General features: G+C 40.2%; 1 protein-coding gene across 1 annotated transcript; it reads left to right on the top strand.

Annotated features, from left to right (window-relative positions):
• The first annotated feature begins 9446 nt into the window (after window positions 1-9446).
• Window positions 9447-14818, top strand: LOC135504088 (SAP domain-containing ribonucleoprotein-like). Its single transcript, XM_064922369.1, has 11 exons — window positions 9447-9555; window positions 10083-10182; window positions 11570-11619; window positions 11826-11887; window positions 12004-12055; window positions 12155-12228; window positions 13009-13049; window positions 13226-13248; window positions 13349-13420; window positions 14468-14542; window positions 14648-14818. Exons 1-11 carry the CDS (start codon window positions 9523-9525, stop codon window positions 14693-14695), a joined length of 630 nt encoding a protein of 209 aa, XP_064778441.1. The 5' UTR covers window positions 9447-9522; the 3' UTR covers window positions 14696-14818.
• Window positions 14819-19658: the final 4840 nt, after the last annotated feature.

The raw sequence follows: 19658 nt of genomic DNA, 5'->3' as shown, positions 1-19658 counted from the left end.
TTTTTAAGCACTGGGACCATTGTATGTGCCATTTAGATGGTGAATGGGCAAGACAAAACATTTAATTGCCTTTGAACGGGGTATAGTAGTAGGTGCCAGGCACACCGGTTTGTGTCAAGAACTGCAACGCATCTAGGTTTTTCACGCTCAACAGTTCTAAGAATCGTCCACAACCCAATGGACATCCAGCCAACTTGACACAACTGTGGGTAGCATTGGAGTCAACATGGGCCAGCATCCCTGTGGAATGCTTTCGACACCACTCAATATTAGATTAGGAAGGTGTACCTAATTCTTAGTATACTCAGTGTACATGGCCTCCCTTGTAGGAAAAGTGTCATGGCATCACACAGCACATATAACATTACACATTACACAGTACATACAACATATTAATATATTGACTTACTTTTGGGGATAGACATCTCTTGGGAGAACCCTTCTTGATCTTGACAACAAAATGTGTCTTGACCTCCTGGAAAACCTTCTGTATCAGTTGTGCTGCAGCAGATTCTAGTCTGTAGATCTCTTCTTCATCTGTAGCCTCTTCCGCCATGGTGCAAGAGCTTGTTCCTCCGCACTGTCGGGATACTTCCTTCAGCATATCCTCTAGCATTTTCCTCTCAAAGTAATTATCAATTTGAGTGTTCAACAATCCACAGTCAGGCATAGAAAGGGTGCGTCTCACCTCATTCTTCACTGATTGGGCCAGACTGTCTTTGAAGGGTTCTGTGCTGAAGTGGTCCATAACTGCATCCACAACAAGTCCATACAGGTTGGGAAGAGAAGCGCTTCTGGTGGCTGCATTTTCTTTCTTCACCTTGTGCAAGAGAGTAGGCTTTGAAACAACTTCTTCAGTATTGACTGAGGGGACAGAAAGGGCGTTGTCTGTTTCACTGGTGTTACCATTCTCTACTCTTTCTTCTTTGCATTCTACAGTGGTTGTGGTATCCGTCTCCTGGGGCGAGGTTGATGCAGCTGCGGAGGCCACTGAGCTGCTTGTCTTACTGTTGTTTTCTGCAACCTCTGAAGTGTCTGATGAAAACATCATTCCATAACTGGGAGAGTTGGATAAAGATGAGTTCACTGGCTCTGAGGGAAGTATTTCCAGAGTCAGGGAAGGAGCTTTTTCTTCAAAAGAGATTTGTATGTCACTTCTGATAGCCCTTGAGTTGCTTGGTTGTTCATCTCTTTCAACCTGATGCTCAGGAAAAGCCAGCCTAAATAGGAGGCTGTCATATGCAGTGCTAATAAGGTCACAGGCGACACCCTCTAGTTTTGAACAGGAATCTGGGCGGTTCTCGGGGTCTTCCTTTTTTAATGCAGGTGGCTGACTGTTTGATATGCCTGGGGTGCCTTCTTCAGCATCACAGTCTAGTGCAAGCTCTTCAACGTTTTCCTCATTTAATAAGTGTCTAATGTCTTCCAAAACATTGCTTACCACATCAATGGCTGTTTGGATGGCCTTTGCAGAGACAACTCTGAATTGGGTAGGGGAGTCTTCCCGGATCATTACGATAACCTGCTCCTGGACTTCCTCCAGAACGTCAGTGATCAACGTTGTCACATAGGTGTTTATGTCTTCTCCGTTGGCCATCCACTCCTCTGGTTCTGGATCATCTGCTTGAGCATTGGGTTTGATTGTGTTTCCCCCACGGAGTCTGCAGGCAGGTTCATTGCTAGGATTGGCCGCTCGAGAGACGCACTTCAACACATCGTAAGCGATTCTGGCACTCAGTGCCCTTTGTGCTGCTGGTGTAGACCCTGGAATCGTCAGTTTGACCTCATCCCTGATTGACTCCGCCAGCTGCTTCCTGACAAGCTTGGAGCCCAAGTGGTCGAGGATGACAGATTTCAGCTGAGCTCTGTCTGGGATGCTTTGTCCCTCGATGGCTTTGAAGATACTCAAAACAGGTTCTTGGAAACCCTTCAGCGGTGCCAGACCATCCAGGCATGGTCGCCTCTGGAGTGGTGCAAGGCCTGGTCTCCTCTGTAGCATGGCTGGCTTTTTCTTAGATTTCCCTATTAATAACACACACACATTTAAAAAATGTGACTAAATTTAGCATTCACTGGCTATGAACATGGTTCTTTAGTAAGGAAATGTTCTTACCTGACAGAGAAACTGTTTTCTTTACTGTTTTGGAGTGAGCAGGTTTGAGAGCAGGCTGAGCAGATGCTATAATAGTTTAAAAAAGTACAAAATATGAGATGATATACAGCACAACACATTCAACTGCTCCTTGTATGTTGCATTTGGCATAGTCATTTACACATTGCTTAACTGTGTGATGAATTCAAATGAAATCTTACCTGGTTTTTCAAATATTTCTTCCAGCAGCTTATTTGGTTTGATAGAGGCCTCTCTCAACCTCTCAAACTCCTGGAGGTTTTTCAATTCCTCTTCCATTATCTTCAACCGAATAGCCTGTTTTTGTTCCATAATGCACATTTTCTGTGAAGAACAGAGTCCAAAAATAGCAATTTAGCATCCACAAAAGTTGAGGTAAAATTATTTCTTAATTTTCATGATTTATTCAAACTTGAAAATAATTGTGAGTAGTTTTGTGAAGTATGATGGAAGTGTGACGTTTGTACCTTTCTGATGCGCTTTTCTTTGGCCTCTTTCATATACTTGGCCTTGTTCACATCGTGCCTCACATCCTTTTCAATGAGTTTCAGCCTGGATCGCTCCTTAGAAACCCAATCCTCTTTAAACTCTCTCTCTTGGTCATACAACGCAGTTTGCAGGCCATATTTCTGTCCCCTGTCCCTATCAATACATTAAACAGATGAGTCATGACATTGCCAACACAGAGTAGGCCTATATAACTCTACTTTATTACCTCATGGACTTCTTGCCTACCTGGAACCAATGGTTGACTGCAGATGCTTCAGGTTCTGTGCTCCTTTATTCAGTAAGTACTCTATCATATCTTCCAGGGTAACATCCTTAGGTATATGGCCTTCCTCTTGCAACTGAACCATTCTCAGTATATGTTCCTTCTTAAATAGGATAAATACAATTTTTGTACATTTTAAACACTTATCTACCTAATAAAATACATGTTAGAGTAACATTGTTTTTAGAGTGATGAATGATAATTTCACATTTTCTTGTGAAAATAACATGTGTGATCTTCACGGAAATTCACATTTAAGAACGCAGTCATACTGCTCACATACCAACTTTTTGCTGTAAGTTTTATGGTGGTCAGTCTTGACCGTATCCAGGTAATGTTTGTATGTGTTATACTCCTTTAATGAGCATACAACCTTGAGAAGAGAGAGAATCAAAATGTTTCCTGCTATAATACTCCTGGAGTTAACTATCGGTAAAGCTTATAGTCTTCTACTACACTGTTCAGAAACAACCATATTAACTTCAAACTTACTTTGTCCTCTTCAGTGATGAAGTTTCGCTTCTTTAACTTCTCATGCATTTCCTTCTGATGGTAGTATTTATTGAGGTTTGGGTCATGCAAACTGTTGTACGTCGGCCTCATAATGTGACAGTTTGGGTCACTGAGGTTGAAATCAGATGTAGGCTGATACAACTGAAGGAACAACGATGTAAACAAATAAAAAATAAACATTCTACTGCACCATTATATTGGATCCTTCTTCCATTCTACTGCACCTCTCTACTGGACCCTTCAACCATTCTAAAGCACCACTCTACTGGACCCTTCTTCCATTCTACTGCATCATTGTACTGGATCCTTCTCCCATTCTACTGTACCATTATACTGGATCCTTCTTCCATTCTACTGCACCATTATACTGGACCCTTCTTCAATTCTACTGCACCATTATACTGGATACTTATCCATTGTACTGCACCATTATACTGGATCCTTCTTCCATTCTACTGCACCATTATACTGGACCCTTCTTCAATTCTACTGCACCATTATACTGGATCCTTCTTCCATTCTACTGCACCATTATACTGGACCCTTCTTCAATTCTACTCCACCATTATACTGGATACTTATCCATTGTACTGCACCATTATACTGGATCCTTCTTCCATTCTACTGCACCATTATACTGGACCCTTCTTGGATACTGCACCATTATCTGGATCTTATCCATTCTACTGCACCATTATACTGGATCCTTCTTCCATTCTACTGCATCATTGTACTGGATCCTTCTCCCATCCTACTGCACCATTATACTGGATCCTTCTTCCATTGTACTGCACCATTCTATTGTATGCATGTTCTTTAAAAGAATGTTATACCGTATCCTGTTAAATATATGTTCTGCTTACCTTTTTACCCAGGCTGGCTCTATAAAATTTAAAGGCGACCCCAGGTAGGAACGGAAGCTTTGTCATGGCAGGCAATCTGCTGCTCACTGACGGCTTTGTTTCTATCATGATCTGAGGAGGCTTCCCTTTCAGTGGACGAGTTTGCTTCTCTGGTTGCGAGGGTATCTGACACAGGGGCTTTGAGGTCTTCTCCTGAAAACAGCAACATAGCAATAATGTATTTCTTACAAACTCACCTGTGATAGTTTATCCGACCATTATGACATGGCGGCGGGCCTGATATGTCATCATAGGTTGACGCCCAATGAACTACTGTGGCCATAGCCTGAGTGCCAGTCTATTTTTTTTTTTTTTTTTACATAATCTCCCTGCCACTCACTGTCATGCCAAATATGATGTTTGGCTTAGCTATGAGAGCAATTAAGTTGACAAGAGCACAAACAGATCTGGGCCCAGGCTACTGTTGCCATTCTAATTATGTGACCTGTGTCTGACCAGTAGCGGTGCATGTGTAAAATCACTGGGGAAGCCAAGACAGTAAAAAAGCCATATTGCAACCTATGTTGTGATATTTGCTCTTTATACAACGGCTGGATCTAATCCTGAATGCTGATTGGTTTAAAGCGAATTCCAGCCGGTGTCTATTCCACAAGTTACCACCGGGCTAAATCTATGATGTTAAAATGCCTATTTACTCTGTTCCATCTGACTGCGCAATCCACTGTCTCCTCAGTCCAGGTAGGGAAGGTATAAACTTGATCTGCACTGTAAAAAGCATCTAGACATTATTTAACATTTCTTTTAGACTAACATTTTGTTTTCAACAGCAGATATTTGTATAAACCTTGCTGTCTGTCTCTTCGACATTTGCAACATTGTTTCAATATTCAAATTTGATCTCCAACTGTCCCATACAACGTGTAGGGGTAGGGTGTTGGGACGAGAGAGAGGCAGACAGCATTTCTCAGCCAGTCAAAATCACGAATCAGCTGGCATGATTTTTATGGATATATACAAAGACATGTCAACTGAAAAAAGGTCAAATGAAACTAAGTGCGGGTAGTTTACATCTTTCCAGCTTCAGTTTGAAGTTATTGTGTTAGCTGTGTTGTAGGCTAGCTCCTCTGAACAACAGTGTCCTAAGAACAGAAAAGATGGTGCCGACAGATATGGCAGCTCTGCTTCTAGCTCCTAAGCAACTTTGCAGTATTTTTTTTTTGTGTGTTATTTCTTACATTATTAGCCCAGAAAATTTTGTGTGTTATTAGATGCAGCCGGAAAGAACTTTTGGATATCAGAACGGCGGTACCTCACGTTCCGGAATTGGATCCTTTGTTCATACCCCCAGGGCAATTTAACTTATTCCAGAGACTGGTCCAAAACACTGACGGCAGAGAAGAGGTATTTGGAGTGGACTTCTGAGTCCGATTGTGGAGGCGTGCACACCATCCACCGCTTCCGAGTATATTACTTGCTAATGTTCAGTCTCTGGATAATAAAGTAGACGAGCTCAGGGCGAGGATCTCCTTCCAGAGAGACATCAGGCATTGTGACATACTCTGTTTCACGGAAACATGGCTCTCTCGGGATATACTGTCCCCGTCCATACAGCCATCTGGGTTCTCAGTACATCGCGCAGACAGCTATAAAGAACTCTCTGGGAAGAAGAAAGGCGGGGGTGTATGTTTCATGATTAACCACTCATGGTGTGATTGATATAACATACAGAAACTCAAGTCCTTTAGTTTACCCGACCTAGAATACCTCACAATCAAATGCCGACCGTATTACTTCTCATTACCCCTCAAGCCGATACCACGATGGCCCTGAAATAACTACACTTGACATTATTCAAACTGGAAACCACAGATCCTGAGGCTGCATTTATTGTAGCTGTGGATTTTAACAAAGCAAATGAGGAAACGTTACTGAAGTTCTACCAACACATTGACTGTGGTCAATATTCCTCCTCAAGCAGATACCACGACAGCCCTCAAAGAACAACACGGGACTTTATGCAAACTGGAAACCACATATCCCGAGGCCGCATTTATTGTAGCTGGGGATTTTCACAAAGCAAATTTGAGGAAAACGCTATCGAAGTTCTACCAATACATTGACTGTAGTACCCGCTCTGGTAAAACATTTGACCACTGCTACTCAACCTTTCGAAATGCCTAGAAGGCCCTCCCCCACCCTTCCTTCGGCAAATCTGATCACGACTCCATTTTGCTCCTCCCTTCCTATAGGCAGAAACTCAAACAGGAAGTATTCGTGCTAAGGTCTATTCAATGCGGGTCTGACCAACCGGAATCCATGCTTCAATATTCAAACCCACGCTTTTACTTTATGCTTTCATAGGCTACCTAGCTAAATTTTGTGCTGCCCTAACTTCCTCACATGGGCAACAATGAACCAGCTATGTTAGCTACCTAGTTAATGTGAGTCTACTAGGCTACATATTGAACTTCAATCGTCTCAGGCCAGTGGCATGAATTTATGGTTAGATCAGAATTGCCATTATAATCATTGGCCTGTACAGATAATTAAGTCAAAACCTCAAGTCCAAATCCCTATCTCCATCACCTCAAGTTTAAATCCCCATCTCCATCCATGGCTTGGAAAAGGGCCAATTAAGCAAACTAGCTAGATTAAGCGAACTACTGCAAGACATCAACACAAGAAGACTAGAAATCAACACCTTTTCCTGACATGATGACGTTTGCTCTGGATGTGATTTGATTGGATTTGGCTTCACACCAAATTGGCCTCCCTTGGGGGGCATTTTGCTGCACCAGGACAACCCACAGTTGAGCGCAGCTCAATGCTGATTGGCAAATAAAAAAATCAGAATCAATCAGATTCAGCCACTTGCAAATTTACGGATGATTATGATAACACAGAGACAAAAGATAAATTATTTTTATTGGTCAAATATTTGGGAAAGCCTGGCTTCCCTTGGCATCTATGAATACACGCCACTGTGTCTGACTTAGTTTGAACTGGAGTCATCTGCATGCCACAAGACTGTGTTAGCCCACTGCTGAGCAAATGCCTAGGCTCTAGCTCAAGTATTATTCTGTTCACGGAACCACCGCTACACTTCACCCCTCCCTCGACCTTCTCTCACAACACCCCAGCAGCTGATGGACCTTGATCGCACAGTTTATGTCTAATGGCACCAATGACTGACTGTGTTTGAACCCAGATCATATCCACGCCACAAGACTGATACCTCGGTGGGAGGAGTTTGAACTGTGTGAAATGTGATTGCATTCGTTTTGGAACCGCACCGCCTCCCGGGGGTGAGCCAGGTGCCCCGCTCTGGCCGAAGGCGAAGTCAGCTCAAAACAAAAGTGACGTAATTATTAAGCTCATGGAGTGATGAGTAGGATTGTGTTTTCACATGCAAAAGTGATTGCTTTGATAAAAACGCTTTATCTGCCTTCCCAATGAAAACTAGTTTGAAAATTCAAACGCCTATTTTATGCAAAAGAGATGTGTTTCTGGAAGATGCACCATGCTGCCTTGTTGACAACATGACCGACTGGCGCAGATTACTATTTTATTGAGAAGGGTGCTCCTTCCTCCCTGCTTTCACCCAATGATGTGACTGGCCATTGCTCGGGTCAACCCGGGCCAGCGTAATAAAACTCCCTCACTGTGTGTGTTGGCCAGAGGGTTGTTGCCAGGGGCCGCTCCATAGGATGTCCCAGGGATACAGGCCTAGCATCAACCATGAGACTGACTGGATTTGAACCGAGGTCAATCTGCATGTCACAAGACTGTTATCCCACTGAGCTTAAATCTAGGCATTAGCTCAGGCAGATAACACACATTTCAGGCAAGGTTACTCATCGCACAAGAATAGTTCACTTTGTAGTCCTTTGTAGCTCAGTTCAGAGCATGGGACTTGTAAACTCTGATGGCAATTAAGCTTGATTCACTTAAACAGTAGGACTATGTTCAGACTTCATATTATTGGAGTACACAATTGCCTATTTTACCTTTTCAATTAGGCTAGACAATTGTTTACAAGTTTAGCAAAATGTGAAAAATGTGTTACAAGTTTAGCAAAAGGTGAAAGCAAAAGTGTTTACCTGATTGCTTTTAGAAACGTCGTTCTCCATTGCACAGCATGACAGGAAAGAGCAACATGCCTCTGAACATGATTATTTGTCAATAAATATGCATCATAATGTAGTTAGAATACTGTACCATCTGTGACGCAATTCATTAGCATATCCAAAATTCCATTGAATATATCGCAGGTTGCAAGTTCAAACCCCCGAGCTGACAAGGTACAAATCTGTCGTTCTGCCCCGAACAGGCAGTTAACCCACTGTTCCTAGGCCGTCATTGAAAATAAGAATTTGTTCTTAACTGACTTGCCTGGTTAAATAAAGATACAATAAATAAATAAAAATGTATTGGAGTCAAATTGTTTAATTGTTCCCTTCTAAATCTGTTGGATAAAAAAAAGTATGGATCGATGTATATAATGAACGACTTAGGCCTATCACTAAAGATATTTTACATGAAAAACTGGGCTATACATTTCATTGTGTCAAAGCAAATTACTAAAATTACACCGAATTTACACACAAAAACAAACAAAAAAGATTTATGATAGCAATGTACCAACTCAAAGTGGTTGGGATTTTACTGAAGAAGCAAACGGGTCGATTTCTGATGGATGAAACAGATTCCGCATCTACTCAACCAAGTAGTAACAGGCATTCCGAGTCTTTTCGACTGGTATCATTGGTCTACATTCCCCTCAGGAGCCGTTCATTCGGGCTTTTCGTTTAGTAGTTCTTAGGAATGGACCTAAAACCATGATGAAATTGTCAATATATAATTTAAATCCTAAAAAGGTTGCCTACCAGATCGTGAAATTTGAGTTCAAATACATTTTTACCTGACCAGATTATTAGATGGTCTGCAAAAACAAATTGAGAAAAAAATGTAACGCACTGAAAAAATGAGCGCGAACCAGACTGAGGCTCCTCACTAGATTGTTCCTGCACTGAGCAATTACCATCTTCAGTGAATATTTTTATAATTTGTCAGCAGATAATCGATGTCTGGGGCTCAAAAAGCAATAACAGTAGGCTATGCAAATCAGGACGCCAAAGTAACGGCTCTTTCACAGTTGCAATTCGGTTCCCGACGGTCCCCAAAAAGAGCCGTTCAAAAAGAGTCGTTCGTTCGCGAATGACCTACCACTACAACAAAGCAAGATGGCTGAAGTTGTGGAGCTCCAGAAACTAAAGGTTGTTAACCCGTTTTAGCTTAGTGTGAAACGTCTAATACTGGTATTATATTTTGGGGAAATCAAGTATTGTATGTTGTTAGTTATCTTTACATTGTAAATCATCTAGCACGCTGGGGATCTTCGGACACATCTAGCACGCTGGGGATCTTCGGACACAAAGAGTCGTAGGTAGCGAGCTAGCAGATGCTAGCGGACAGCACGGAAATAGTCCATGCTTGCTGCACGGTGTAGCTAGCTAACAAGGCATTTTGATGTTTAAGATATCCACGCGTGTATTGGGTTGGGTTGGCTTTGTTATTCAACGAGGGCCAAAGTTAGCTCTGCTACTGCTGTGAAGTTGGCAACTGACATCGGCGCATGCGCGACTACAAGTGAATGAATGAAATTTTACAGAATGTGCTTGAGAATGTTAGGCCAAACTTCGCTGTTGGGCAGTAACATTTGAATTGCAAAAAAATGCCATTTAGTGGGAAATCTCAAATGTAATCTAACCAGTAATCTACACTCATGCCTGACCTCCCACAGCTTGCTGAACTGAAGCATGAGTGTGAGACCAGGGGTCTGGATGTGAAGGGCAACAAAGTGGAACTGATCACACGACTACAGGCTTATCTGGAGGAACATGGTGAGCATGCAATAATGGATGGACTAAATACACATGGGGTCAGGTTCCCATACTCTAATAACGCCTGGTGCTGTTTCCAATCAATCAAATGTGTTTAATCAGCCCTTTTTACATCAGCTTATATCAAATCAGCCGATGTCGATCAAATAAAATTTTATCGGTTGCATACACATATTTAGCAGATGTTATTGCGCATATAGCGGAATGCTTGTGTTCGTAGCTCCAACAGTGCAGTAATATCTAAAAGTATACAAGTGGAATTAAGAAATATAGAAATATTAGGATGAGCCAGGTTGAGTGTGTTTGTGATGGGATGTATAGACATTATGGACAGTGTGGATATAATATGTACTATATCTGAAGAATACGTGAATAGAATAGTATATGTACAGCAATAGTTGAATAGCATGGCCCTGACTAGAATACAGGATATACATATGAAATGGGGAAAACGGTATTAAACATTTATTAAACTGACCAGTGTTCCATGTCTATGTACATGGGACATCAGTCTCCAAGATGCAGGGATGAGTAACTGGGTGATAGCCAGCTAGTGACTAAGTTCAGGGAAGGATACTGGGTGGAGGCCAGCTAGTGATGGCTATTTAAGTCTGATTGTCTTGAGATAGAAGCTGTTTTTCTGTCTCTTGGTTCCAGTTTGGATGCACCTGTACTAACCTTCTGGATGATAGCAGGGTGAACAGTCCGTGGCTCATTTGGCTGAGGTCATTGATTATGTTCTTGACCTTCCTGTCACACTGGGTGCTGTATATATCCTGAAGGGCAGGCAGTGTGATATGTTGGGCTGACCGCACCACCCTCTGGATAGCCCTGCTGTTGTGGATGGTGCCGTACCAGGCAATGCTACAGTCTGACAAGATGCTCTCAATGGTGCATCGGTAAAAATGTGAGGGTCTTAGGGGCCAAATTTCTTCAACTTCCTGTTGCGCCTTGTTCACCACACCATCTGTGTGGGTGGGCCATTTCAGATTGTCATTGACGTGTATGTTGAGGAACTTTAAGCTTTTCACCTTCTCCACTGCGGCCCCATCAATGTGGATGGGTGCGTGCTTCCTCTGCTCTCTCCTGAAGCCACGATCAGCTCCTTCGTTTTGTTGAGGTTATTTTCCTAGCACTACTCCGCCAAGGCCCTCCCCTCCTTCCTGTAGCATGTCTCGTCATTTTTGGTAATCAGGCTGTTGTCATCTGCAAACTTGAGGATTTGAATTGGCCTATGAAAGTGTAACTTGCTGAATTCCAAATCAACTCCTACTAGCCCCTACCCCTTGACACCCTTTTATATTTCAAATGTGTGAGCAATATGGTGAAAAGTCTACCCAGTCTATGAAATAAGGTGAATCATAAGCCTGATTTTCATCCTAAACAGAGGATGACATGGGCCTAAATGAAGATGATGTTCTGGGAGAAGAGCCAGAGGTAAGCCTGGTTTTAAACCACTATAGCAGCAATGGCACTTCATGTATGGATTAGATGGGTTCCACCATGTCCAGTATGATTTTGATCATACAGTATAAAGTCACTTTGTACATGCTGCAATTGCTTTGGTGAAATATCTGCTTGGAAAATAAATGTAAAATCATAGGTGCATTTCTTGATGATGCTTTATGCATTTGAACATGTAGGACCTCACGAAAGAGGATGCCATCACTGAGGATAATGACAAGAAACCCATAGTGTCTGAGGAGTAAGTTTTTCCTTTTATGTGAACACACATTGAAGAGTGACATTTTCCCTCCATTTTCCTGATGATCTGATGTCCCTATTGAAATATGTTAGTCATGTGATCTTAATGCGTTTCAGGACGGCTGAAAAGAAAGTGGTAAAAATCACACCCCCAGCGTCTGTGGATGAGGTAATATGATGCTTGCTGCACTCTCACCAGTCATGACAAGTCGTCAATGCAATGGTGGTGTGCTAACCTTATAATTATTTTTTTAAATCCTGTTTTCAGAGGGTACAGAAAAGAGCAGAACGCTTCAATGTCCCTGCGTCAGCTGATGGCAAAAAGGCCATACGCGCTGCCCGGTCAGTATCCCACAAATATTCCCCACACTATTGATTGGGCATATCTATTAACCTATATTGACAATTTGCATTGTGTGCCTCCCCCCAACCCCCCTTTTACTCTGCTCTCATATATGCATAGCCACTTTAACTATACATTCATGTACATACTACCTCAATTGGGCCGACCAACCAGTGCTCCCGCACATTGGCTAACCGGGCTATCTGCATTGTGTCCCACCACCCGCCAACCCCTTTTACACTACTGCTACTCTCTGTTCATCATACATATGCAGTCACTTTAACCATATGTCGGAAGGGACGTTAAACGGGTGTCCTGACTCTGAGGTCATTAAAGATCTCATGGCACTTATTGTAAGAGTAGGGGTGTTAACCCCGGTGTCCTGGCTAAATTCCTAATCTGGCCCTCAAACCATCACGGTCACCTAATAATCCCCAGTTTACAATTGGCTCATTCATCCCCCTCTCCCCTGTAACTATTCCCCAGGTCGTTGCTGCAAATGAGAATATGTTCTCAGTCAATTTACCTGGTAAAATAACAGATTAAAAAAATGTACATACTATCTCAATCAGCCTGACTAACCTGTGTATGTAGCCCTGATACTTTTATAGCCTGTCTTTTTACTGTTTTATTTCTTTACTTATCTATTGATCACCTAATACCTTTTTGCACTATTGGTTAGAGCCTGTAAGTAAGCATTTCACTCTAAGGTGAAAAATACCTGTTGTATTTGGCGCATGTGACAAACTTGGATTTGATTAAATATGCATTGTGTTCAGGTTTGGTTTGCCCGCTGCTGCACCTCCAACTTCCACCCCAGGTCAGTGTGAATCTTTCAGTCATTTTCACAGTTCATGTGTGGTTTTAATATAAAAAAATTCAAGAACCATAACCTGCAGTCAGTTTATAAACAAGTGTTGAACAACCTCATCACAAGTAATGATAATGTTTTCTCATTTGCACTCTGGTTTTAATTTGTGTTTCTCTCTATCAAAGGTGTTACTGTAAATAAATCCACTGTGAGTAATCCAAATATGAGAAACAGTGACCTCCCCTCATTTAAATAATGTAACCATAAGTGACCCAGAATATTTAATCAAACATCTCTGTTCTGTGTAGGCGGTCAGTGTTGAACAGCTAAAAAAGCGAGCAGAGCGATTTGGCGGGAACGTTTCTTCAGTTTCCAAGAAGGTGAGCGCCTAGGGGTAGGGCAGCTTCTATCCTCCCTGGACAGCTTATTAGGTACACCTATCTAGTACTGCCTTGGACCCCTCTTTACCTCCAGAACAGACAGATTTCTTCAGGACTTTCTAAAAGGTGTTGGAAACATTCCACAGGAATGTTAGTCCATGCTAATGCGATAGCATCACACAGTTGTTGCAGATTGGATGGTGGTACATTCATGCTGCGGACAGCCTGTTCCATCTCATCCCAAAGATGCTCTACTGGGTTGGGGACTGTGCAGGCCACTCAAGTAAACTGAATTCACTGTCATGTTCCATGCAATGTTTTTCCACTCCTCAAATTGTCCAGTGTTCGATCGCGTGCCCACTGGAGTCACTTCTTGTTTTTAGCTGATGGGAATGGATCCCGGTGTGATCGTCTGCTGCAATAGCCCATCTGTGACAAGGATTGATGAGTTTTGTGTTCCGAGATGCTGTTATTTGCCTGCTTGTGGCCTGCCTGTTAGCTTGCACGATTCTTGCCATTCTCCTTTGACCTCCTCAACATGTTGTTTTCACCCACAGGAGTGCCCCTGACCAGATGTTTTTTTGTTTGCTGCACCATTCTTGGTAATCCCTAGACACCGTCATGCATGAAAAGCCCAGGAGTACGGAAGTTTTTGAGATACTGGATCCGGTGCACCTGGCACCATAGATTATATCACATTCAAAGTTGCTTAGGTCACTCCTTTTGACAAGTTTAACTTTCTATCGAGCAGTAACTGAATGCCTCTGCCTGCTTTATATAACAATCCACAGCCACGTAACGCACTGTCTTTAAGGGTGATCCATTTTTGTGAATGGGGTGGTGTACCTAATGAACTGTATGGTGTGTTAGACTACAGGGCATCCTGAAAGAAATGCTCAATCGAAACCTTGTGATTATTACACTAAAGCATTTCTGATTAAGTCACCTCCAAGTTACATATTTAATACAATGTCAAATCACATTTTATTGGTCATACACATTTAGCAGATGTTATTGTGGGTGTAGCAAAATGCTTGTGTGTTACAGGTTGAGGAAGATGAAAAGCTGAAGAAGCGGAAAGAAAGATTTGGGATACTCGCTGCTGTTACACCTGACGTTGAGGTATGTTTTCACATTCTGTATTGAATCAATACAGGTATTATACAATTTCTTTGATACTTAATACCGTAAAGATTTTTTTTTTATGGTTTAATTTTTTTCCCACAGGCAAAGAAACGGAAGCGTTCTGAAAGATTTGGAAATGTGACTGTGTAAATTGTGGTATTTACAGATGTTTTATGTTTTTTTATTTTGTTGCAAACAGAACTGAAATGTACTGTATATAGCTTGTCAATTATCAGTTGCATTACATTTAGTCATTAAAGTCGTTTTCAATTATTTTCTGTGATTCTTTCTATGGGTTTGCTACTTGATTATCATCTAGTTGTACCAAGTGGAGTACACGGCCTGGTAGCAGGGCACCTGCCTCATTGGGTCCCCCAAGATAGCGGCCTGAAACAGCATGCTGGACCATGTGCTTACATTGCCAGACCTGTGAGCTGACAAGTCAGGACCTATCTCACTAATCCGTATCAATATAGGAAGCCAGACAAGTAAAGGGAAGAGTTTGTGCAGCCTTGTCTCGTTGACTAGACCCAACATAGTAAATGTAAATCAGGGACCCCCCCCCAACAAAAATAAAGTTGGTGGGGTGGGAGTATAACGCAAACGTCTAGCATCCTAAAGGTTGAGAGGTCACATCTCAGACAACATTAGCATTTTAGCAACTTTAACTACTTTTTTAGTTACTTTGCAAATACTTAGCTTGCTCGCTAACCCTTCCCCTAACCATTTTTAGCTAATCGTCCAACTCTAATTTAACTCCTAAATTTAACCCTTAACCGAGCTAACAGTCATCTAATACTAGCCACCTAGATAAAATTTGTACTATGAAATTGGTGATGGACATCCACAAATCAATACATACCAAGTGACTCGGATTTAAAAACAGGATAATATGAAATGTCCTGAGACCGGGTTGGTTGGTTTGTTGGGTCATTCTGCTAAGTAGTAATAAGAACATTAATGGATTTATTTTATATAGCAATTTATAAGAATCTCGGTCGCTTTTAAAATGAGAAATATTTGGGATTTATTGGGCGATGTCTTCCACACCTTCAGATGGGTATAATTTATTTTTTATTATACAGTTATTTTATTCATAATACAAAAATCAACTTACATTGCTACATCAAACATGTCTAGCAAACCAAACACAGGTATTAACAATGCTCAAACATACAAAAAAAAAACAATTTAAGTGCAATTATATTCACTCTGAAAATATTCTTATGATTCATGAAGATGTTATTCTTGTTACTCACTATGGTTAGTTTTAATAAGAATTCAATCACAAAAATTGGTAATGTTGGTATAGAATTTTGGAATTGGTTTGTGTATAAAGTATTTAGCGACAAGAATAAAAAATTAATTTCAGTGGTTTTGATATCATTGCAATGGTAACATATTGTTAAAATTATAGGCAGTGTTCATAATGGTAAAAAAGTACTTTGCAAGGTTTTCCCAAAACTCTGACACACATTTACATTCAAAGAACAAGTGAGACAGATTCTCACCCTTTTCACAGAAAATGCAGATATCATCAATAGCCACAAATTTGGAAATCATAGAATTAAATGGATATCTTGTAAAATGTTGAAGTGCACTTCCTTAACTTTGTTTGGTATACAGTATTAAGGCCTTAACCATACATTTTTCCAGACGATGTCAGGAATAAGCATGTTCCAGAAAATCGTTTCTCTCTGTGTAAGTTGGTTTTGTGAATGAAGAATGTCTTTATTTATTACAACAAGATTTCTCAAGTAAGCCCACGCATTCCAATCTGAGTTCTGGATAAACCTTGATCATTCCCCAAATTAAGATGACTTCATAAGTGTTGTTAGACCACTGGGAATGGCTTTGATCACAAACTCTCTGAAAGGTATTGGAAACTCTTTCAATGTTATCAATTGTTCATATGTGAGAATATTACCCTTGTTGTCGAAAATATCAAGAACAAAGTCAATATTCTTCTCATGCCAGCTGGGGTAGAACAATGACTTATTCCTTACAGTTATGTCTGAATTATTCCACAAAAGAGCTTTATGAGGGGAACAATTGTGCAGGAAACATATTTTCCATGCCAGTAAAGCTTGTTGGTGGAACCTAGCCAATTTAGCTGGTAATCTTTCAGGAAAATAATTACATTTCAGTAAAAACTGAAGACCTCCCAATTTATTAAACACATTATTTGGAATGAAATACCATATTGAATCAGTATCGAGCAAACATTTTTTCAACCAGTATATCTTGAAAGTGTTATTTATGGCAACAAAATCCAACATTTCTAGACCGCCTTCAGCTCTTCTGTTAGAAAGGACATATTTTTTTAGTTTGTGAGACTTATTTTTCCAAATGAAGTCAAGAAAGGTCTTATTGATCTCTTTACAAGTAGCTGGATTTACACATAACAATAATGAGAGGTACACAAAACGAGATAGTCCCTCTGCCTTGGACAGAAGTACTCTCCCAAGTATAGAAAGATCTCTTTGTAGCCAATTATTAAATATATTTTTAGTTCTCTTAATTTTAGGAGAGAAATTGAAATGTTGTCTGACTAAGTGGTTTTTTGACAGATGTATTCCTAAATATTTAACACAGTCCTTTACAGGAATATTTTCTATTTCTTTATCATCAGAGTCAAATAAACATAAGATTTCACATTTAGAAATATTCAGCATTAATCCTGATGCAATAGAAAATGCAGTTATAGCATTAAGGCATGTGCGACCTGGTCTTTGTCTCTTAAGAAAAGAGTAGCATCATCAGCCAGTTGGGAAATTTTGATTTATTTGTTAAAAATGGTTAAGCCATACAAATTTGCATCATTCAGAATATCTAGAGATAGAAGTTCCACAACCAAAATGAATAAAAATGGCAAAATTGGGCATCCCTGTCGTACACTTCTGTTGATACTAAATATTTTGGAAATATTAAGGTTTAGTAGCACAGAACTATTTATATCTTTGTAAAACATGCAAATTACTTTAATAAAATATTCACCAAATCCAAAAAGTTTAAGAGACCTAAAGAGAAATGCATGTTCAAATGTGTCAAAGGCTTTACAGAAGTCCAGAAATAGAACAACCACATCTGAGTCAAATGCATCTGAATAATCTATAAGGTCCAAGACTAAACAAATATTAGAGTTTATGTGACGACCCTTCATAAATCCTGTTTGAGTCTCATTTATAATGGTATCTATTCCTTTCTTTAATCTTTTGGCATAAACCAGAGCAATCAATTTGTCATCAACATTTAATAAAGTAATTGGTCTCCAATTGTCAATGAGAGAAGGGTCTTTATCAGGCTTCGGAATCAATGAAATAAGGCCCTGTTTCATAGTGGAGACCATTTCCCCATTTTTAATGCAATCTTGAAACATATTGAAAATCGGGTCTTCTCCTAACTCCCAAAACTGTCTATAGAATTCAACTGACAGGCCATCAGGGCCAGGTGATTTTCATTTTTTCATTGAATTCAGAGCCTCTCTAATTTCTCCAATTGACACAGGTGAATCGCAAACTGAGCATCCTCAATTACAGGGACACAATTCTGAATGTGGCAAATGTAACTTTCACAACCATCTTCCTGAAATTGAGAGCTGTAAAGGTTTTCATAAAAGGAATTGACAAATGATTTTCTTTTGTAGTTTCTCTTATCAAGTGCAAAAAAGTAACTAGTGTTTGTTTCCCCCTCTTCAATCCATTTTGCTCTTGACCTTACAAAGGCACCCTTTGCCAGATCCGTGTAAGTCTGTTTAATTCTAGTTGTAAAGACCTGAACACAGACTCCTCTTCTTCAGATAGATTATCTTTCTTTAGAAAACTGTCAAGCTTGCTCATCATCTCCTTTTTCTCTATGGTTCTTTAATTGCATCAGCTCTTTGGCGCGTTTAATGGCTACCACTCTTGACTTTATATTTGAAATATTCCCATCTACTTCCATGACCCAAGTCTTTTCTAGCAAAAATATCTTTAGCTAATGATTTGATGTTTTCAATGAGATCAGTATCTTTAAGAAGTGTATTGTTTAACTTCCAATATCCTCAAGTACCTTTTGATGTTTTAGTAGCTTGTAAATTTAGGGAAATCAAGTGATGATCAGAAAAGGGAGCCAACAGATGATCTACATCTATAACAAATTGTAACAAAAAAGGGGAAATTGGGAATAAATCTATTCTAGATTTACGTGACATAGTTGTGTTGGTCCAGGCATAACCCTTAGCATCCGGATTGAAATAACGCCAGGCATCCTCAACACAGAGATCCTTACATAATGTAATGATAATGTTACTATTTTGAGGGTTTTGACTCGTTCTAGGAGGAAAACGATCAGGAGATGCATCAGGTGTTTCATTAAAATCCCCTGAAATAATTAGAAAAGCCTCCAAGTATTTGTTGTTTAAATCCTGTACTTTCCTGGTAAATTGGGTAAAAAGGGTCTTATTAGGAGCATGTGAGTTATGTCCGTATACATTACAGATGATGAAAATAGCATTGTTAAGTTTAACAGTTACTATGACCCATCTGCCATCTTGTGAAGATGTGGATTCTAGAATGTCACCTTTAAACATGTGAATAAGTGTCAAAACACCAGCAGACTGATTTGATCCATAACTGAAATAGGCCATATCTCCCCATTGTGCTTTCCAAAATTTCAAATAACTTTCACCCTAATGAGTTTCCTGAAGAATAACAAAATCTGCATTACTGCGTTTACAGTATAAAAATGAAGCTTTCCTTTTTGTAGGATTTCTCAAACCCCTAGCATTCAGACTAACGATATTGAGTGAATTGAAAACGAACTCCTGCATTAAAAAAGAAAGAACACAAATTAGATAACAAGTATTAATGTGAACAATAAAACAAACAGTGAATCTTGAGAGGATTACTCCACGGAAAACTACGCTCTGATGAGGTAGCTGTGGTCAACAGAATAACAAATCTATTAACTTCCTTTTCTTTGGCAAGTGTTCATCAGTTGTAGTTCGAACGGTACATGTATATTTGGCAGTACATTTACTGTACTCATGGTAGTACTCACAGTTCCAATTTGGTTAATGTCAACAGTTACCCAGTAATCATTCGTCCTTCGATAAACGCGTGTGGGCCCTTGA

The sequence above is a fragment of the Oncorhynchus masou genome, chromosome 18 (genome assembly GCF_036934945.1).
Source record: "Oncorhynchus masou masou isolate Uvic2021 chromosome 18, UVic_Omas_1.1, whole genome shotgun sequence".
In the NCBI taxonomy this organism is placed as follows: domain Eukaryota; kingdom Metazoa; phylum Chordata; class Actinopteri; order Salmoniformes; family Salmonidae; genus Oncorhynchus; species Oncorhynchus masou.
This window is presented reverse-complemented; position numbering and strand designations above follow the sequence as displayed.